Raw genomic sequence first — 18,702 nt, 5'->3', positions numbered from 1 at the left:
TTACTTAGCAGCATAATGTCTTCAAGGTTCATCCATGTTGTAGCATGTATCAGAATTTCATTCCTTCTTATGGCTGAAACACACTTGCTGTCTCTTTTTTAACCACTAGATTTCTCCCACTTTGGGTATCTTTGAAAAAACACAGAGTACTTGATGAGATGCATGAAGTCATTTTCCACGGAGGTCTCCTCCCCATAGAACTGACCACATTCGACTTTTCGAGTTGGGTGAACTTGGGAGAATGATCTGGCAAGGAGCTAAATAGATGGAGAAAGATAATTCGGTACTCAGTTAAATCTTTGCCTACACCTGAAAGGGAAAGTAATGTCCCTAATTTGTGGTTATTTACAGTAAGCACTGTAAATCAAGCAAATGCCATGAAGTGCCAATAAAAATTTTTAAAAATCAGCCTTAAATAGCTAAACTCTCAACAGCAGCTCATAAAGTGAGGCTTGGCAGTTGTTAGGTAGTTATGGTTAAATTGACAGTCCTTTGGGGAGTTTAGATATCCAAAAAGCAGAGGTAGTTAAGACTACAGTGATAAATGGCTGGGCTTGTTGGTTGAAGAGATTTTATAGCACACATTTAAGCTTAACCGCCTGTGAGAAAGTGAACAGGAAATAGAGGTTATCACTTCTTCATAGCCACTGCATTCATTATTGACTTCAGGGGGTCTTGTGACTCACTGGGAAAAGCAAGAGTGAGGCTATTTAAAGGAGGAAATCATTTCTAGGTAACATGATATTGTCAAGCAGAGAGAGAGAGAAGGAAGGGTGAAGAGAGTTGTGAAAATCTAGGAAAACTACAAAAAGGAAAGTAAAAAAATGAAATAGAACAGAAAAATTTAAGACCACAATAAAGAAAGATATTAAGAATATAATTTCCCCTGACACTATTGGTAGAAGATGGTAGTACAAAATTATAGTATCTTCTCTAGTACCTCCCACCAGTATCAACAAAGAGGCAAACAGAGGGCAAAGGTCCATCTTTGATAAAACTTGGCTTGGACACAACCACAAAATATGAAGAATGTCTGTTGTGTGCAATGACATTTTGACCAAATTGAGGGATAATGTAAAAGTTGATGCATACCTCTCCAAATGTCAAGCAAGGTATAGATTGTTCTAAAAGTAGGGGAACAAAATTCTAAAATAGCCAACTAATAATCTCTTTCTTAGAAAGACAAGCACTTACGCCATGAGCAGACCACAGGAAAGGGGGGGTCAATCCCAGTAGGAGTCGAAGGGGAGTGGAGCTGTGAGATTGAATCTGTCCTATCAAGAAATGGACTAGAAGTGAGCCAGGCCTGGAAAAGGGGATAAAACAATGATCTGGTTTATAACTGCAGACCTGAGTCAGTTGAACAAAGAAGTAATCTGTGAGAGTGACCATATTTCACTATGAGCCTCTTCAGGAGACCTGCCCATCCTGGAGACGGAACTTCTGCCCTCACACAGACACAAAGCAGATTTAGGAAGAAATACGAGCATGGTGTTGTTCTTAAGCACATACCTGGACTGGAGCTGCCAGGGACACTGTGCCCTCCCTGCTCCCACACCCATTCTTAAGCAAAGAGGAAGTAAAAATGAAAAACAAACAAACAAACAAACAAACAAAAAAACACAGGACCTGAATGCAAGTCTCAAAAAGGAGGAAACCGAGCATAACAAGGAAAAAGCAAACGAAGAACCTGCATGGAAAGAAATTTTCCAGGAAAAGAAGAACATTTCTGACAAATATTACTCTACATACTCAAAAAAGCTAAAGAAGAAATACAGTTTGAAAAGCAAGTTCAAAGAGGATATAAATGATATGACAGAGGATGTGAAAAGGGAGCCTCCTGAGGGCAGGAAAGAAATAGAAGATAATTTAACAAAACAAAACAAAACAAAGCAGAGCTGTGAAACAACAAAAAGGAAATTTGTTAGTGCTAAAAGTAGGTATGAAAGACTGACACAGGAGATATAACCAGAATTCTGTTATGCTCTATTAGTACATCTTATACCCAACACCTAGAAAGTGCCTGGTATATAGTATAGGGACATAGTAAGTAAAAATTGAATTAGTGAATATGGCAAATGGGCAATATTGAGGATGAGAACAGAAAAAGGGAACTTAAATAATTTGGATATAAGAAATTTTTTCCTGAGATAAAGTAGGTTTCGATCTGTAGATGCAGAAGACACAGTATGCTCCAGAATAACCCTTAGACACATCTGGCTAAATTACTGAACTTTAAGCATAAATGAAGAAGTTTATGCAATTCAGGCAAAAATATTACTAATGTTTCGGTGGGAAGATAAGGCTGGCACCAGAGTTTTCCCCAACATTATCCAACCAGTCAATTAGTAGTGCAGCAGTAACAAGAATTCCGTGGGTGAAAACAAGACCCCAAACCTGTACCTATCTAGGCTATCATGAATGTATAAAGGAACAGAAGACAGCTTCAACCTGAGGGAACACAGCCTGTATGAGCTCATCTTTTTTTCTAAAACAACAACAACAACAAAAACAAATAATGACAGCATCCACCCAATCAAAAGATAAATCAAAATAGATAAACTCAGGAAGGGGACATAGAATACGAAAGGATTCACACTAAGTATTAAACCCATTTCAGTGACTGCGGGAATAATGGTTTCAGAGAATCATTTAAGTAGCATAAATACTGACAATGTAAAATTAAAAAGAAAATTCTTAAAAACAACATGTGGCAGTGAGAGGAAGTATAAGAGTTCTAGTCATGTCCTCATTCATACTGAGGATTCAACAGATAGTACTTGTGTATAACTCAAGTGTGTAACTCAAGAAACAGAGATTGGGAAAATGGCAGCCCACATGTGCATCACAGCTGCCCTGCCCTTCACTGCTTCAATTCAACTCCTCAGGGAAGCGGCTGTTGAGCTGTCAGGCAGAGCCTGTGGAGTTGAGGAAAGACTTGGTCCTGTGACTGAAAGAGAGCAAGGGAGAGGGAGGAGGAGAGTGAGGGGGAGAGGGGGATTAGAAAAGGAGGAGGAGGAGGAGGAGAAAGGGAGGGAGGACAGGAGATCATTTGTTTGTTTCCCTCTGTCTAGACTAGAACTTGGAGAGTGGTAAAGGAGAGCCCCCAAGGTTAGCATGAAGCTTGAAGTTTTTAGAGAAAGTCTGGCTTGTGAAAATACAGAAATCTCTGAGAAGAAGGCAGCAGAGACAGGGTGAGGTCCTGACCCTTGGAGTGCTGTAGGATGGCTGAGCAGTCGGCAGAGAGTTCTTTCTACTTTTTGCAGTTATGCAGCTTGGAGAGGATGCCTTCAGGCATGCTGATGGTCTGCCTCCTGGTCACAGGGGCTGAAAGTGTCTTCCCCGCCCCCCTACTCAAAGGCTTTCCACTGCTGAAGATGGATTTGGGCCTCAAATGAAGAAAGTCTTGAGTATGCAATGAAAATTGGTGTCATTCAGCCAGAGGGAAATAACAAACATGATATTCAGAAGAGGAGTTTCTACTGAGACAACTGTTGGAAGAGAATTATTATAACTTAATAATCAACAAACAGACAAACAAATGCATTCAAAGAGATTCAAAATATTTAGAAAACACTTTCATGAAAGATACTTGCTACACACGCAAGTGCATATACATCTGATAAAAGACTCATATCCATAAAGTATTAAGGAATACTTCAAAATCAATAAGAAAAAAACAGAGAACCCGATACAAAACTGAGCAAAAAGCTTAAATGGGCACTCCACAATATCTAAATATTCAATACATATTAAAACCACAAATTAAATGATAATTAAATATTAATATTAAATAATATGAATATAAGGAATTTTAATATTAAAAACAAAAATTCAAACCACAATGAGAAGCCCCTGCAAATCTACCATAATGGCTAAGACATTAAAAACTGGCAATTTTGTGAAGCAGCTAGATCTTTCATACAGTTCTTGTAGAGATGTTACATCTCTACATATGATATGGAACATATTTTCCTATGCTTATTTGCCATCTGTATATCTTCTCTGGTGAGGTTGTCTCTGAAGGTCTCTGGCCCATTTTAAAAATCAGGTTATTTTGTTATTGCTGAGTTTTAGGAGTTCTTTGTACACTTTGGATAACAGTCCTTTATCAGATGTGTCTTTTGCAAATATTTTCTCCCAGTCTATGGCTTGTCTTCTTATTCTCTTGGCATTGTGTGTCAGACATTTTTATAATTTTAATGAAGTATAGTTATCAATTGTTTCATGTATCTTGCCTTTGATAAGGTATCTAAAAAGTCATTTCTATACCCCAAATCACTTAGGTTTCCCCCTATGTAATCTTCTAAGAGTTTCATAGTTCTGTGTTTTACATTTAGATCTGTAATCCATTTTGAATTAATTTTTGAAGGATGTGTCTAGATTCATTTTTTCTTTTTTCATGTGAATGTCCAGTTGTTCCAGCACCATTTTTTGAATAAAAAACAAACTATCTTTTCTCCATTGTATTGTCTTTGCTATTTTGTCAAATATCAGTTGACTGTATTTGCATGGACCTATTTTTGGGCTATCTGTTCTAATCCATTGCTGAAATTGGGTATTCTTTTGGTAATACCATACTGCCTTGATTACTGTAGCTTTACGATAAGTCTTGAAGTTGGGAGTGTCAGTTCTCCAACTTTGTTCTTCAATATTGGATTGGCTATTCTGGGTCTTTTGTTTCTCCACATAACTTTAGATTCAGTGTGTTGATATCCACAGAAAAACTTGCTGGGATTTTGTTTGGGATTGCATTGAATCTATAGCTCAAGTTGGGAAGAACTGACATCTTTGACCATATTGAGTCTTTCCATCCATGAACATGAAATATCTCTCTCTATATATTTAGTTCTTTGATTTTTTTAATCAGTTTTGCAGATTGTCGATATGGATCTTGTACATATTTCTTTAGATTTATACATGTCTTTCTTTGGGTGGGGGGGTGACTAGCTTGTTTTTAGGCCAAAATATAATTTTAGTCCAGTGGATATAAGATTTAAGCACACAAAACTACTAAAAGCAGAATAATACCATAATACTAATAGCAGAAGAGATGGATGAATCTCCTTACAATCTTTGCACTATCTCTGTACCAGGTACTATTATTACAAGTGCTTTGTACATAATAAGGAATTTAATCTTCACAACAACACTAAGAAATAGGTATTATTATGATCAGTATTTTACAGATGACAAAACTGAGGTTAGATAGGTTAAGTGTCTTGTCCAAGATCGTGGAACTAGTAAGCAGAAGAGAGAAGATTGGAACCTCAGCAGTCTGGCTCCCGAGTTTGTGCTCTGAAATACTATACTACACTTTTTCTATGATGGCCAAATATATGCAGCACCCTCCCATTCACCCTGTGTATATGCACAGATGATGTTTAAGCTTCTGAATTTAAAAAATATAATGCAAAAAATATATTTAAAAACACAGGAAGATATTGGTAACATATTATAGACAAGATACTGAATTTTAAAATGTACAAATAGATCATACTAATTAATAACAAATAGAAGAAAGGAAGGAAAAAAGAAGGAAAGAAGGAAAGACATTAACAAGCAGTTCACTGAAAAGAAATACTAATGGCCAATAACGTTATGTACAATTTCACTCATCTTAAAAAGTATAAGTTAAAACACTGATGAGATATCATTTCTTACTTACCACATTGTCAAGTATGGAAAAGTTTAATAATTCTCAATGTTTTGACCAAGTTGTGGAAAGACAGACACTCACACCCTACTGCTGGAAGTATATAAATTGGTAGAAATTTTAAATGTTAATTTGGCATTGTCCATCAAAATATTTCAGGTACTTATCATTTGGGCCATTAATGCCACTCATCGCTAATTAAATACCTAGGTATTTATTCCACAGAGGTATAAATGGCCTAAGACATATATGCACAGGATGTTCACTGCATCAGTAATTATAGCAGTGCTATTCAACATGATTTGCCTGGTGATGTTACTAGTCTGTGAGGAGATTAAGGGGTCAGAATGTAAATCAATTATACTTCTAAGAGCACTGTGAGTTCAGGTGAAGATTTTTTTTCATAGAAAGATTTTCTTGATTAAGAAGTTTGTTGATTTATATTCTGGTGCAAGCTCCTTATCTCATTGTGAAACAGCACTTTGAATAGCATTAGTTTATAGTAACTAAAAATGGGAAATAACCCAAAAGTCCATTAAGGGGGTATTTGCTACATAAATTATAAAAAGATCCCAAAATAAAATTCTATCTAAGTCATTTAAAATAATGAAAGCTACCTATATAGAGCTCTGATACATACATGTACATGAGGGAATGGAAAAACTGTTGCAGAGCAGTCTGATGAATATAGTAAGAAGTGCAAGATGAACAAGTACAAGTTTGGATATGCATAGCGTTTCCGTCAGCATACACACGACATTGTTAACCATGGTTATCTTTGGGATGTGGGATTGGAATCATGGAGAGATGGGCCATGGGGCTTTTTATCTTGTACTCTTCTATACTGCTTCCCTTTTTCCACAGATAGCATAAGTTACATTTATACTTTTTGAAAACATGAATTAAAATGTGAAATTTTTTAAAAGTCATGAATACAAGTCAGATTAGACTCATCGCTAATTAAATTTCCAGAAACTGGCTTTGGGCTGAAATTCATTTCAGAAGACTTACTGAGACAACCTTTACGTGAATTTCCATGGCGTCATTTTTACATAAAGATGTAAAAACACATCAGTTTGTTTTTCTAAACTCAGAAATCTTTTTTCTCACCTTAAAAAAAAAAAAGTTTGTTACGGGCAATGCACACACCTCTCAAACCAAATTTTCAGTCCACCTCTAAGATGTGTCTCAAAGCTAGGAGGTAGTGCAGTCAGGATTCTTTCCCTGCAGTGTGACAATCAGTCACCTAATTCTGATCATACCTGTTTCAAAGAAGTACAGGACCAAAGATCCTTTGTACTTAAAAAGGCCAAAGATGGTATATCATAACATGCATTGGACAAAATCTAGGGGTCCTATATGCTTCATGGAAACCACAATGTATATTGCCAAAATTATGGGATATTAGAACTTTTAGAGTCATCTGGAACACATTAATAATCGTTAACATTTGTACAGTACCATGCAGTGTGCAAAGCACTTTTGTATCCACTGTCTTACTTAATCCACACACCAGATCTTTGGAGTAAATTTCACAGATCAGATTTTATAGATGCAAACTCTGGGTATTGAAGGCTTATATGTTTATTCCCAAAGTCACTAAAGAGTGAAGAGACACAGCCAGGCTGTGCCAGCCCAGTTCTGACCACCACTCCACACTGCCCTCCAAGGCATGGCCAACCTAAGCCGCCCCAGACAGAAGAGTCTGGACAGCTTGCTCGTATTCTCTGTGTTTATTTGCATGATGTTGTGCCATTGAGCTGGATGAGTTTAAAAGCAGACCATGGCTGTTGCCACTGTTTGCTAAACATTGCTACTTGGAATAGGCAGAGAATACATACACTGACTTGAGCTCTTAGTCATCTTGACCAGTTTCAAGCAGGACGAAGAGAGGGAAAAGCGATTCTTGTTGATTTGAATGAAGGAAGCTCTCGCACATGCTGTGTTTTCTACTGGCGTGCCTGTTCGTCTCTGTCTTTGTTTTACTTTATGCTTTTCTCCACGAAGTTCAAACTAATAATAAAATGATCTTCCTTGAAGATCTTTCTAACGCTGATACCAACTTTCACCCTTTCATTGCAGTCTTTCATGTCAGATATTTGTTTCTTTCCCAAGGCTCCTCATTAACGTACCCATATCTCATATTCTACTGCATTTCTACTTTCTTGCACATAAACCCTATATAGAGGAATTATAATTATATCTATTTCAAAAATGCTAGGCACTCTGGTAGTCACCTTATAAACTGTGTATCATCTGTAAACCTTATAGCAAACTCTACAAGGTTTAACACATTCCTCTCACTTCACAGATGAAGAAACAGGAGCCCACAGTGTCTGGATCTTACAGCAGTGAGTGGCAGAGCTGGGATGCAAACATCGATCTGTCTAGCTTCAAAGCCAAGGTTCTCTCCAGTACATAGCACATAGAAATAATGTTTATTGTCCTAGTTACTGAAAGAATGAATGTATTTTGTGAAAATGTACATTTTAAAGTTATATATTTTAACAGTTAGAATCACACTCTCTTTTTCTCAGCTCTTAAAAGATGGGTTGGTGGTCTGAGGTGATGAAATCAAACCTAACACAAATGCAGCACTCTCATATCATACCCCTTACCAAACTAAGGAGAATTATGGCATATAATGGGCCCCTCTGTTCTGCTTCTTTCTCCACCTGGTCAACTCTCAGAGGAAAATAAAATTCATATGATCATTGAGGTCTAGAAATTAACTTTTATTTTAAATCTGTCAAGAACTCCTGGAAGTTATTAATTTTATTGAAATGATTACATATGGCAAAACAAAGCATAGAGGTAATTCTATTTCTCTACAACATAAATTATGAGTTAGATTCTCAGCTGCTGGCTCAGCATTGTTCAAGATTCTTTTAAAGGATGACTTCAATTTCCAGAAAATGTTAAAGCAGCAAAAGAAAAAATAAATTAAAATTAATTGCAATTGGAGATATTGCCAAGGATGTGTTAATTATAAAATCTTCTTGATGTGTTTCTAGGCCAGACTCCAAGCTTTGGTATTTAAAAAAAAAAAAAAAATCATGTGAGTAACTGTCCTATATTGGCTTGTCATCCATAGTTTACAACATAGAACAAATTTGCTGATTCTTTTAAAAAGATGGCAAAAGTGAATTATGACTAATTCAAATAAAAAACCAGCATCCATTCATCTAACCAAAATAGTAAAAAAAAAACACAAACCAATTTTATTAAAATATTTCATACCAGAATAACTTATAATAGTATGAAAAAGAATGAAGTACTTGTCTTTAGTTCTCATTGACATGATACCATTTTGGCAAAACTATTTTATAAAGATTCAAAAGTTTTTTTTATCATGGATCTGTAACTACTTAAGGATGTAAACCAAAGGAACTCATACTTCATCTGATCATACAGTCATAACTTACATATCTTGCTTTGCACTTACTGTTACTGCAAACAGCAATTTAGAAAACAAAGTAAAAATATATATATATACAAAATATTTTATATCAAATTCTCTTCATTACACTAAATAAACCCAATCCCCAAATGCTTTGTTACATGAAAAAGTGTCCTACAATTTATATCAAGATTGGTAATGTCCATATATCAACTAGAGCAGCCTTTGGTTTTAAAAGCATTTTGCAAAATAAAGAAAAATGTCACCACATGGCTGCACTACTGGCTCTCATTCACACTCACAAAAATGCTTTCCAGTTTAAAAAAAAAAAAATTACAAACTAGATTACATACTCAGAAAAAAACATCCCACCATAAAAGAGTCAAATCCTTTTTACTTCTCTGCAGCACATATACGCTGTTATGCTTGGCGTCTCTACTGTTTATCCAAGTTTCAAGTCTCCCCAAGCTGATTAGAATATTATTGTTTGATTGAAAAACATATTCTTCTTTCTCGATATTGATTATTTTCACTCAGTGATAGTCTAATTTAGAAACAAAATGTTCTTTCTTTTAATGCACGGTTTCACTTAATTTTTACTTTAATGTCCTACTTGGCAAAATTCAGAGACTGTTCAATGTTTTGTTTTCCATATGTTTTAAATTTAGAAATCAATTTTACGTGTGTATATGCATATTCACAGAGATACATTTCTTTCCTTGTCTTGTTCTCATTGCAATATAAATTGCCCATCAGCAATTGTAATTTGAAATGAACCAAGTAAAAGGTTTTTAGCCATTCCATATGAAAAACAACTTCCATCACAAAAAAATACCAAACAGGATTATGTTTTAAAACTAAACTATGGATTTAGTTCTATAAAGAAAAATTTCGAATTACCTATATAATAAATATTTTAGAAGTTCAGCAAAACTTGAGAAAAAGAAAATCCAAATTAATTCTAAAGAGCACTGCAGTGTTTTGCAGCAGTGCTTGGAAAAAGTTTTTCTGATCACATTGTGTTCATTGTGATTTTTCTTAAATATACACATCATGTGATCACTACACCTTTCATTTTGGAAATTTGTAACATATCAGATATGCAGGCAAGATACATGCATAAAATTCTCACTGTCACTCTATAAAGCACACCGAACAATTTTAAATACAGAAATAGTTTTTTTTTTGTTTTTTTGGGGGGGTTTTTTTAAAGAAACGTTTCATTTGGGCTGAATAGATTTCCAAGTTTTAACATGTGAATTGTTGAATACATTTCAAGGGCTTTCGGCAATTATGGTTTCAGTCCTGGAATGGACAAGTCCATCTGGAATGACAAACACAGACTAATAAGCCTTACGGGCACTGTCATTTTGAGGCATAGCTGCTCTGCTGTGCCCACGTTGTAGCTTATTTTCAGGAAGCAAGGCACTTACTGTAATGGCAATGCAGACACTGTATGCATAGTTTGAGTAACATAAAATAAGTTAATACTTTTGATTAAAGTGAGTTTTTTTTTTATAATTTATATGTCTTTTACAGAAGCAATTAAGTGATATATTTAGGATATTTAAAAATAAGAAGAGGTTTGAAAGGGAGTCATTTTCACTCCTGCTTTGGCTCTTAAGATGAAAATTTATGAAAAAACACACCAACGTGAAGAATAGCCATTGATCTGAAAAGCGACAACTCTTAAAATTGTTGAACCAGTGGCACTTTGACTGTCTTTACTTCTGCTATATGTGACGACTTCTGGATGATGCAGCTGGTAGTTCCCTGCAGTTTGTCTTTTCCCTGTGCAAGATTTGTTAAGGCCATAGCTGCATTGATCTCCTTCCAGTATGTGTCATCCTTGTTTGGTCCCTTTCTATTAGCTGCACTGGATTTAAGCAAAACAGAGAGAAAATGATCAAACTCACTGCAGTGTATGTAGAAAATGCTACCACTGAAAAGCATAAAAGGCAAATAAAATCCTATTGCTCACCTGTCACCCTTATTGGATCCATTTTCCAGAGTGTCTGTAAAGAAAAGCAGAAATTCAATTACTTTTCTTTTTCTCTTTTTTCAATCTCAGGAATTTCATCATTAATTATCTGAAATAAAAGTTCATCAGAAAATATAGTTGAAAATTAGGTTTGTTTTCTTTTTTGTTGCAAAGGTAGTTAAAATTAAGGTACAAAAACAAATCTCTTTGCAAAGAACCAGTAATATGATGAGAACAGGAAATAAAGAAGGAAAAGTAGCTTTCATAGATATACAAAAATCTGAGCTCAATTTTTCTGAGAAATTGGGCCTTTTCATGAGGAAGCGAATGGTATAGGGAAAAGAGTGCTAACTGTACCTGGGGCCAGGTTCTGGTTTCTCCCCACCAGTCCTGTGTCCCTTTTGGCAGATTACAGTGCTACAATGTTTGGGGTGCAATTTCCCCACTATAAAGTAAGGGAATTCCTAGATGATCTTCAGGGTACCTCTGTCTCAGTAGTCTATGATTTCATAGGAATCAAACCTCCATCTCAGAAACAAGACTGGCAAACAGTTCCATCTCGCTAGTGAGCAAATGAGTAACAGACCCAATGCTGACAGCAACACAGGGCTTCCTGGCATATTACAGCAAGTACGCACCAGTCTTCAAGCTCCAAATGAACTCCTTAGCCTGCTGCTGCAGGAAATGAAAGTTAGGGTGCAAGCTTTTGCTTACGCACTCTCACCTTTGGTTTAGATTTGTTCCCTCACTCAGAACACTAATGTTTACCAATACCACATCAATATACAGAAAGATGAAACGGGTTACTGATCTTGATTAACTCTTTGACGGAAAGAATATGGTATTGGGAACACAAAAACAGACAGGCGGAGGGAAAGAGGGGCTACCGGCATGGCAGGGGAGTGGGGACAAAGGAGAGGGGTTGGGAGTCCCCATCGGCCTATGACACTCCAAAACTATGTATCGGTTAAGTCACCATCATCACCACCATCATTGTCAACAACCACCGTTACTTGAACAGCTATAGGAAGAGGTGCTGTGCCGCGTGCAGGAAACATGAAAAACGCAGTGTTTGCCCAGACCATTTTCTAATTCTGTGGCCTTTGGAAAGCTGTCTTTTCCTGCACTCAGTCTTCTCCCTTTCTTTTACCACCCCCAAACTCAATATTTCTGAAGGCATGTTTTTTTCTCTCTGTAGTGCTCAAGGATAGGTAGGCCATGCAGCATAATGTCTAGCTCTGGGCTCTACGAGAGTCATGCAACTGGAAGAGACTTGAAAAGAACATCAACATGATCATAATATAGTCCAACCATGGCAAAATTTCCCAGGGAAGACATGGTCAAGAGAAAATATCTACATAACGTGTAGATTAGGCAGCTAAACTGCGATGCCCTCTGTGAAGGAAAAGAATCAGGAGTCAGGCCTTACAGCGTAGGCCAGAAGACAATAATGGGTTATTACAAGCTCTTTGCACAACCTTTCACCCAGGGACCCAGGGACCCAGGGAGCTTAAAAAAAATTTAAAAAATAAAAATAAAAAAATAAAGCAAGCAAAAACAAAAACACTTAGTAAAAAATGACAAGGTTGTTAGGAAGAATAAATGAGATGATGTATGTCTGGCCCCAAATGGAACAACAAATGTTAGTTCCTCCTTTCATTTTAGGAATCCTTTGGGGAAATATTAATAATTGGATCTGTGAGTGTTGGCTGGTCAGCCTCTGGATTTTCTGGCTCCTACTAGGTGGACCTGGATAGTTAGCTACACCTCTGCTGCTTTCAATAATTTTGGAATTATAAAAGTACTCATGCAAAGGGAGGAAAAGAATGACAGCTTGTAATTTACAGAACTCTGATAATCCTAGTTTACAGATCACTTCCTATGTGCCAGGCACTATTCTAAGCACTTTGTGTCTTAACTTATTTAGTATTAGTGACTCTGTGTGTGGACAGCATGTCTCTGTGATGTCCATTTAATCATTCTTTGTTTAGTGCTGTTATCTGTAAATCTTTACTCAGTAATGACAGAGACAAGGCGCTACCAGAACACAAAACAAGTCAAGGCCTTTGTTTAGGAGGAAGAAAGCCAGAAACATTGGACATTTTACAGAGAAAAAAAATAAAAATAAAAGAGTTAGGCCTTTGCTCAATTTTGCCCACAAATTGCAACAATTCTGTTGCCAGAGTGAAGCAATAGGTTATGGAGATATTTATTCAATGGAAAGACTTGGCAAAAGCAGAATAAGTTCCATGAAGCTTAAATAACATTAGGGAAATAACGAAACATAATTTAGAAAAGACCATGTAACTGATGCTCTGGCTCCCAAACAAGCAGTCTCACAGGCACGGGGGGCCAGAATCAGACTCCCTACCTGAATGGTCAACCTGAGAGTGATTAGTGCACAGGCGACAAGATGGAAGCCGGTGGCTACCAAATAAGTGATGGGTTACAGAGCCCAGAGATGCCAGAATGAATGGAGCCTGCCTGTGGAAGGAGAACGTGTCATTCACCGTTAAGGTCCACGGAGAGCTTCTATTTGAGACGAAGAGTGAACTTGGAGGTCCTGCACCCCCATGAAAGGCTGGATACCGCTAGTGTCCCCCGTGGATGCCTCCCTGAACTCCTTCCACCAAGAAACAAGTTTACTGCAGCCAACTGTGAGATTATAAAATTCTGCTTACTCGTTGGGTGTCTGTGTTTTACAGTTTGGTGCCTATGAAAATACCTTTGAAGTGTAAAAACACAGACTCCAATCCCTGATCGGGTATTCCTAATTAGTTTCACAAATTTCAACAGTGTATTCGGCAGTCTTCAAAAGACTGAATCCTGTATTTTAAATCTAAGGCAGACAAATACATGCAGTGTCATCAGGTATAGATTCAGGTTCCTTTCCCAGCAACAGAAGAAAAGTCCTCGCAAAAAGTAAGGAACAGAAGAAACATTTTGCTTCTTCATCAATTGTCAATGCTAAAACAGCGTTTAACAAAGATTTGTCAAAGATTTCAAACGAACAAGAAAAAGCTGACTACTACTGCTTTTGGGGAATCTCTGTGTCCAGGGCAGTTTTGGTTCGAAACGTAAATTGGTGTTAGGAGGGCATGCTTTCCTGTTGCTGTTATTGGGGGGCTGCCCAGTGTCACTAGGACATTATGCGTCCAAGAGCCACCTCCTGCAGTGTAGTGTGTTCTAGTTCCCAGAAGAACAAGTAGAAGGAAGAGAGCAAACAGGGGCCCTTTTACTCAGAAATATTTGTGCTTTTGTAGGAAAGCAAAGGGCTATGGAGATCTGGCAGTTTGGGGAGAGTTTTTTCTATTTGTTGTGCTGAGATGAAATTTGGGAAAATGCCCCAGTTATTTTAGAGAACTGGTATCATTTGAGGGGAACTCAGAAAATTTACAATCTACTCATATTAAATAACTGTATTAAATGAGAAGATTTTTGTTTTTTCTTATGCTCTTTTCCTTTGAAGTATAAGCTTGCTGGCCCTTATCTGGATCTGTATTTTGTGCCTTTTCAGCCTATAGACTGTGTTCAAGGAGCAGTGTGTATTCACCCATCACCAGGGCTCAGGGGCTTACTTCTGCCCACCTCAGACAGGTGGTCTCCCCAGCCCCCTCCAGAATGGGCACCCAGTAAGTAGCTCAAGAAACAATCTGACAGGAGAAGGAAGGATTCTGAATGTTGCCGAAGAGAGGGAAATCTTAAGTCTGAGCTAGAGCAGACGTTTCACTGCCACTAATTAACATGCACAGACTTAGGGTATGACTGCCCTACGTTCTGCTCAGCTGTGGCTCTTACTCTGCGAGTAGCTTGGCTCAGCGTCTCCGGAGTCTGAGCTGAAATGCGTTTTTACATTCTAAGGTTCCAAAAATCAGCTACACTGTCAATTACCATAAAAGCAACTGGTTGGCAGGAACAACTTATTGAACCAGCCAAAAGAGCGTGTTTTAAGACCAAAAAAGAAAAGGAAAGAAAAAAAAAAAAAAGAGGTGCGTAGTTAGGAAAATCTTGAACGCTGTAAAACCCAAACCATGTTGAAACCTAAAGTGGGGCTATCCTCGGTTGGGACATGTGTTTTCTTATAAAGTTAAGTAGAGAAACAATTATACAGAAAATTTCAGTTCTACTGCAACTCGAGATGGGTAAGCTCAAAACTCTATGGGCAATGTGTCCGGTCAACTTTGGCAAATGCAATTTACAAATACATTAATTTTGGTAAATATTCCTGAAATAAAAGTTATTGTCATAAAAGAGACAAAAATATGGCCAAATCTTTTGCTCTGAGATTTTTTCCCCAAAAATTTAATTAATAAGCCCTAAAGTTAGGAATGTTTTTAAATGTTCCACAAAATATTACTCACACCACTGAAATATAAATAAAATTAAGTATGATTAAGAATATGAATATTTTTAAATTAAATAATCTAAAAATCGTACACTATATGTTTCCCTAAGTTAAAATAAAGTCAGAGCTCCAGATGCTTGACAACTGTGTTTCCTCACCCTTGGTCAGTTTGGGGGCCATGACTGGTGACAGCAGGTGTGGACAGCCAGGGTTTAGTTCCAAGAGCCTCTCAGACACCCGATCAGTTGCTGGAGGCATTTACATACTTGGAACAAGTGAGATATAGAACAAGACTCTGGTGATTTGGGCAAATAGAAAACCTCACTGAAGATTCTGAAATACCGAATGCTCCCAATTTGCAGGATCTTACACCAAATGGATGGAGTGATCTCCGGGGCTCCCTGCTCCCATCACCATGGTTTCTCTCTACTTCTGCACGCACTAGATGCAGCCTGAACTTGCACTCCTACAGATTGGATCCACTGTGACTTTATGTTTCTTTTCTTATAAAATTAGCATTTGTTGTTTTTCTCTAATAAGAAAATACAGGTTCACTGCAGAAAATCTGGCAAAAAGTATAAAAGAGAAAATAAAGGGCATTTAGGATTAACTCATGTTAATATTTGGATATATGGCCTCCTAAGCAAGTTTATATACATTTTTTAAAAATGAGGTCATTCTGTATACGTTTTATAACTTGCTTTGCTCACTGAACTTGCACTTTAGCCTTTCCCTTTGTTAATCAATAATAATCTACCATTTGGCATTCCTGATGGGACAGTGGATTTCGTCTATGAAATAGAAACAGGTTGAAAGAATTCAAAATCCAGCTCCACCCAGTGTAAATGTGAATATTGAGAGACCCCAATGTTGCAAGAAGGGGTTATCTTTAAAACAATTACTAAAATTGATCGAATGCTTCTTCTCATGCCAGGGATTCTACAAATGTTATCTAGTTAAATGCTTACAACATCCCTGTGAGAGAGCACCCATGGCCCTTATTTACAAAAATGACAGTGTAGGTTAGAGCAGTCCAGAAACTCGCAAAAGACTCAGTTATGCAGTGGGGGCTATGAGGCTCAGCTCCCTGTCAGCGGACTCTGAAGGTCACATTTTTAACTGCTGTATTCCATTATCCAAGTGATTTCTGTTGCTAAAGCCACCTTCAAGGACCCTGGCAAGGTCAAATGCATTGTTTATATATAGAAAGCCTGTGGAATGATAACCTATCAAAAATCTGTTAAATACTTTTTCTGTTCTTTTTGCTAGTGTTTAAGACCATAGAGATACAAAGAGACATTTTTTTCTCCTTATGATTTAATTTGTAATATCAAAACATCTGTCCAAATCACAGAATAGGGAATCTAAATAAGGTCTCTTGAGCTCTTCCTCACACTTTAATTAGAATGTCATTTTCATAGACGTGATATCTGTATAATCACTCTTCAATTGCCTGAAGTGAATTACTGCTAAATGACTCCTAGACAGCTGTTGCTGCATCACTTTTAGAGAAAATTTTTGTGGTCATTTTCTCCTTAGGGTAGTTAGAGTTTTTGAATGAGTAAAGATAAATCATTCTAATTTTTCCCAAAAAGGAAGGGGAAAGAAAAACCACCCAATAAATAACCCATACCACTTATCTGCTGATGACTAAACTGCTTCTTCTAGTTTCACCAATCAAAGCAGTGAGTTCCACTTTAAAATTTCACATGACAGGATGAGACTGCAACTAAAGCTTGGTGAGTATCCAGGTTACTGCTCTCAGAAGCGTTACTGGAGCTTCAAGCTTTCTGAGTAGTGAGAATTATACAATGAAACCCACCTCATTTTAATAGATGGATCTAGTATTTTTGTGCGTTTTTTTGCAATATACTAGCTAAATTATTTATTCTGGGGCCTTAAAGAATGAGTGGTTTCCAAGATCATTTCAGAGTTTGAAGGAAAATCTTTTCCAAAAATGAAGCCAGTGTTTCCTCCAGCCATGACGTCCAGCCCCCGGCCAAAGACTCTTTTCCTTCCTGCTACCTCTCACACGGGCTGGCCCCTCCATGGTGAATGATGCCGCCCAGATATCCTGATCTCCAGGATTGCTACCTTCAGCAGCCTTTCTGTCAATGCCTTATCCTCTCCATCTGCCAGGAAATAAAAATTAGAAACCATGCTCTTCTATTTTGGACCAATAGTGACGAGTTCCCTGGTCAGGATGGGGGTAAGTTGACATCCCAAAGCTTTCAGGACAGGCTATATTTCAACTAATACCACCACCAACAGCACATCTCTACTGTGCCTGGAGTAGCCATGTCTGTGGATAAACCTGTAAAAGTGCTCTTTGGTTCCTTATCAGTTAGAGAGCTATAGCTTTGATGGCTTTCCTTATTATGCGGAGCTTGAGGCTGGTGGATCCTTATTAATTCCTAGCTGTATCTTTGTTCTGGAAAAATGCAAAGCTATTCTGACTTCATCAGTCTGAACTGGAGGACTAAAGGTATAGGAAGTGGAATTTGTAACTTGAAAGAAACTTTTCAAATAAGCAGAGTACAACCCAGTTATAACGTCTCACCTTCACTTTCAATCTTTTTCACTGAATATATTAAATAGTCTTAATGCTACGTTATTCTGCATAGTCTCGTCTACCAGGATTGCGCCACTGTGATCTCAAAGGCTCCACCGTCCCAAAGTCTAAAACTTTCAGTCTGAAACTTCACTTTGAAGATTAGAATGTGGTCTACGGGGAGGAAGTTGTTGGTGAGTGACCAAAAGGAGGTTTGGAAATATTGAAGATTCACATTTCTATTATTAGCTTGTAGTTATGAACTATGAGTGTGGTCTGGTGTGAGGCACGAGGCAGCATAGTGCAGTGGTTGGGCCCCAGATCTTGGAACCAGACAGCAGTTGAACCCATATACTATCTGTGTGACAGCTGGCCGGCTGCTTGCCTTTTCTGTGCTTCAACTTTCTCACCTATAAAATGGGGCTAATAGTACTAGATGCATAGGCTTGTTATGAGCACCACATGATTTAATATTTTGTAAAGATAGTTTGAGCACATATATCAAGCTTTACGTAAATCCTTGTGAAATAAAAAAAATTAACCTTCTCTCTTACTTTTGTTTTACATCTAGAATACGGGGTTGAATGCAGTCACCAGAAAAATAAGTATTGTTCAGAGACTTAATATGAAAACCATTATGTAAGGATGAAATATTTTTACCCTGGGCACAGCCCATCAGCTCAGATTAAAGGATTAAGTGTGCAGAATCTATCATCTTCAAAGACAAAATGGCTTTTCTGACGCTATGCTGTGCCAAAGTACCGCAACA

At 37.4% G+C, this 18,702-nt stretch overlaps 1 protein-coding gene across 2 annotated transcripts in view; it reads right to left on the bottom strand.

Moving 5' to 3' along the window:
• Nucleotides 1–8,370: 8,370 nt before the first annotated feature.
• The window catches only part of MKX (mohawk homeobox), a 58,810-nt gene continuing 48,478 nt past the window's right edge, over nucleotides 8,371–18,702 (bottom strand). Inside the window, exons 5-6 of one of the 2 annotated variants that reach the window (XM_019731545.2) lie at nucleotides 11,038–11,071; nucleotides 8,371–10,932 (exon numbers count right to left, since the gene is read on the bottom strand). In XM_019731545.2, the coding sequence (XP_019587104.2) occupies nucleotides 10,746–10,932; nucleotides 11,038–11,071 (221 nt within the window). In that variant the 3' untranslated portion in view covers nucleotides 8,371–10,745. The remainder of the gene's footprint in view (nucleotides 10,933–11,037; nucleotides 11,072–18,702) is intronic. The other variant, XM_074324755.1, reaches the window with a different exon arrangement.

This window comes from Rhinolophus sinicus, linkage group LG02, assembly GCF_036562045.2.
Source record: "Rhinolophus sinicus isolate RSC01 linkage group LG02, ASM3656204v1, whole genome shotgun sequence".
Lineage (NCBI taxonomy): Eukaryota > Metazoa > Chordata > Mammalia > Chiroptera > Rhinolophidae > Rhinolophus > Rhinolophus sinicus.
Note: the sequence above shows the minus strand (reverse complement) of the source record. Positions and strands in the feature narration are given on the sequence as shown.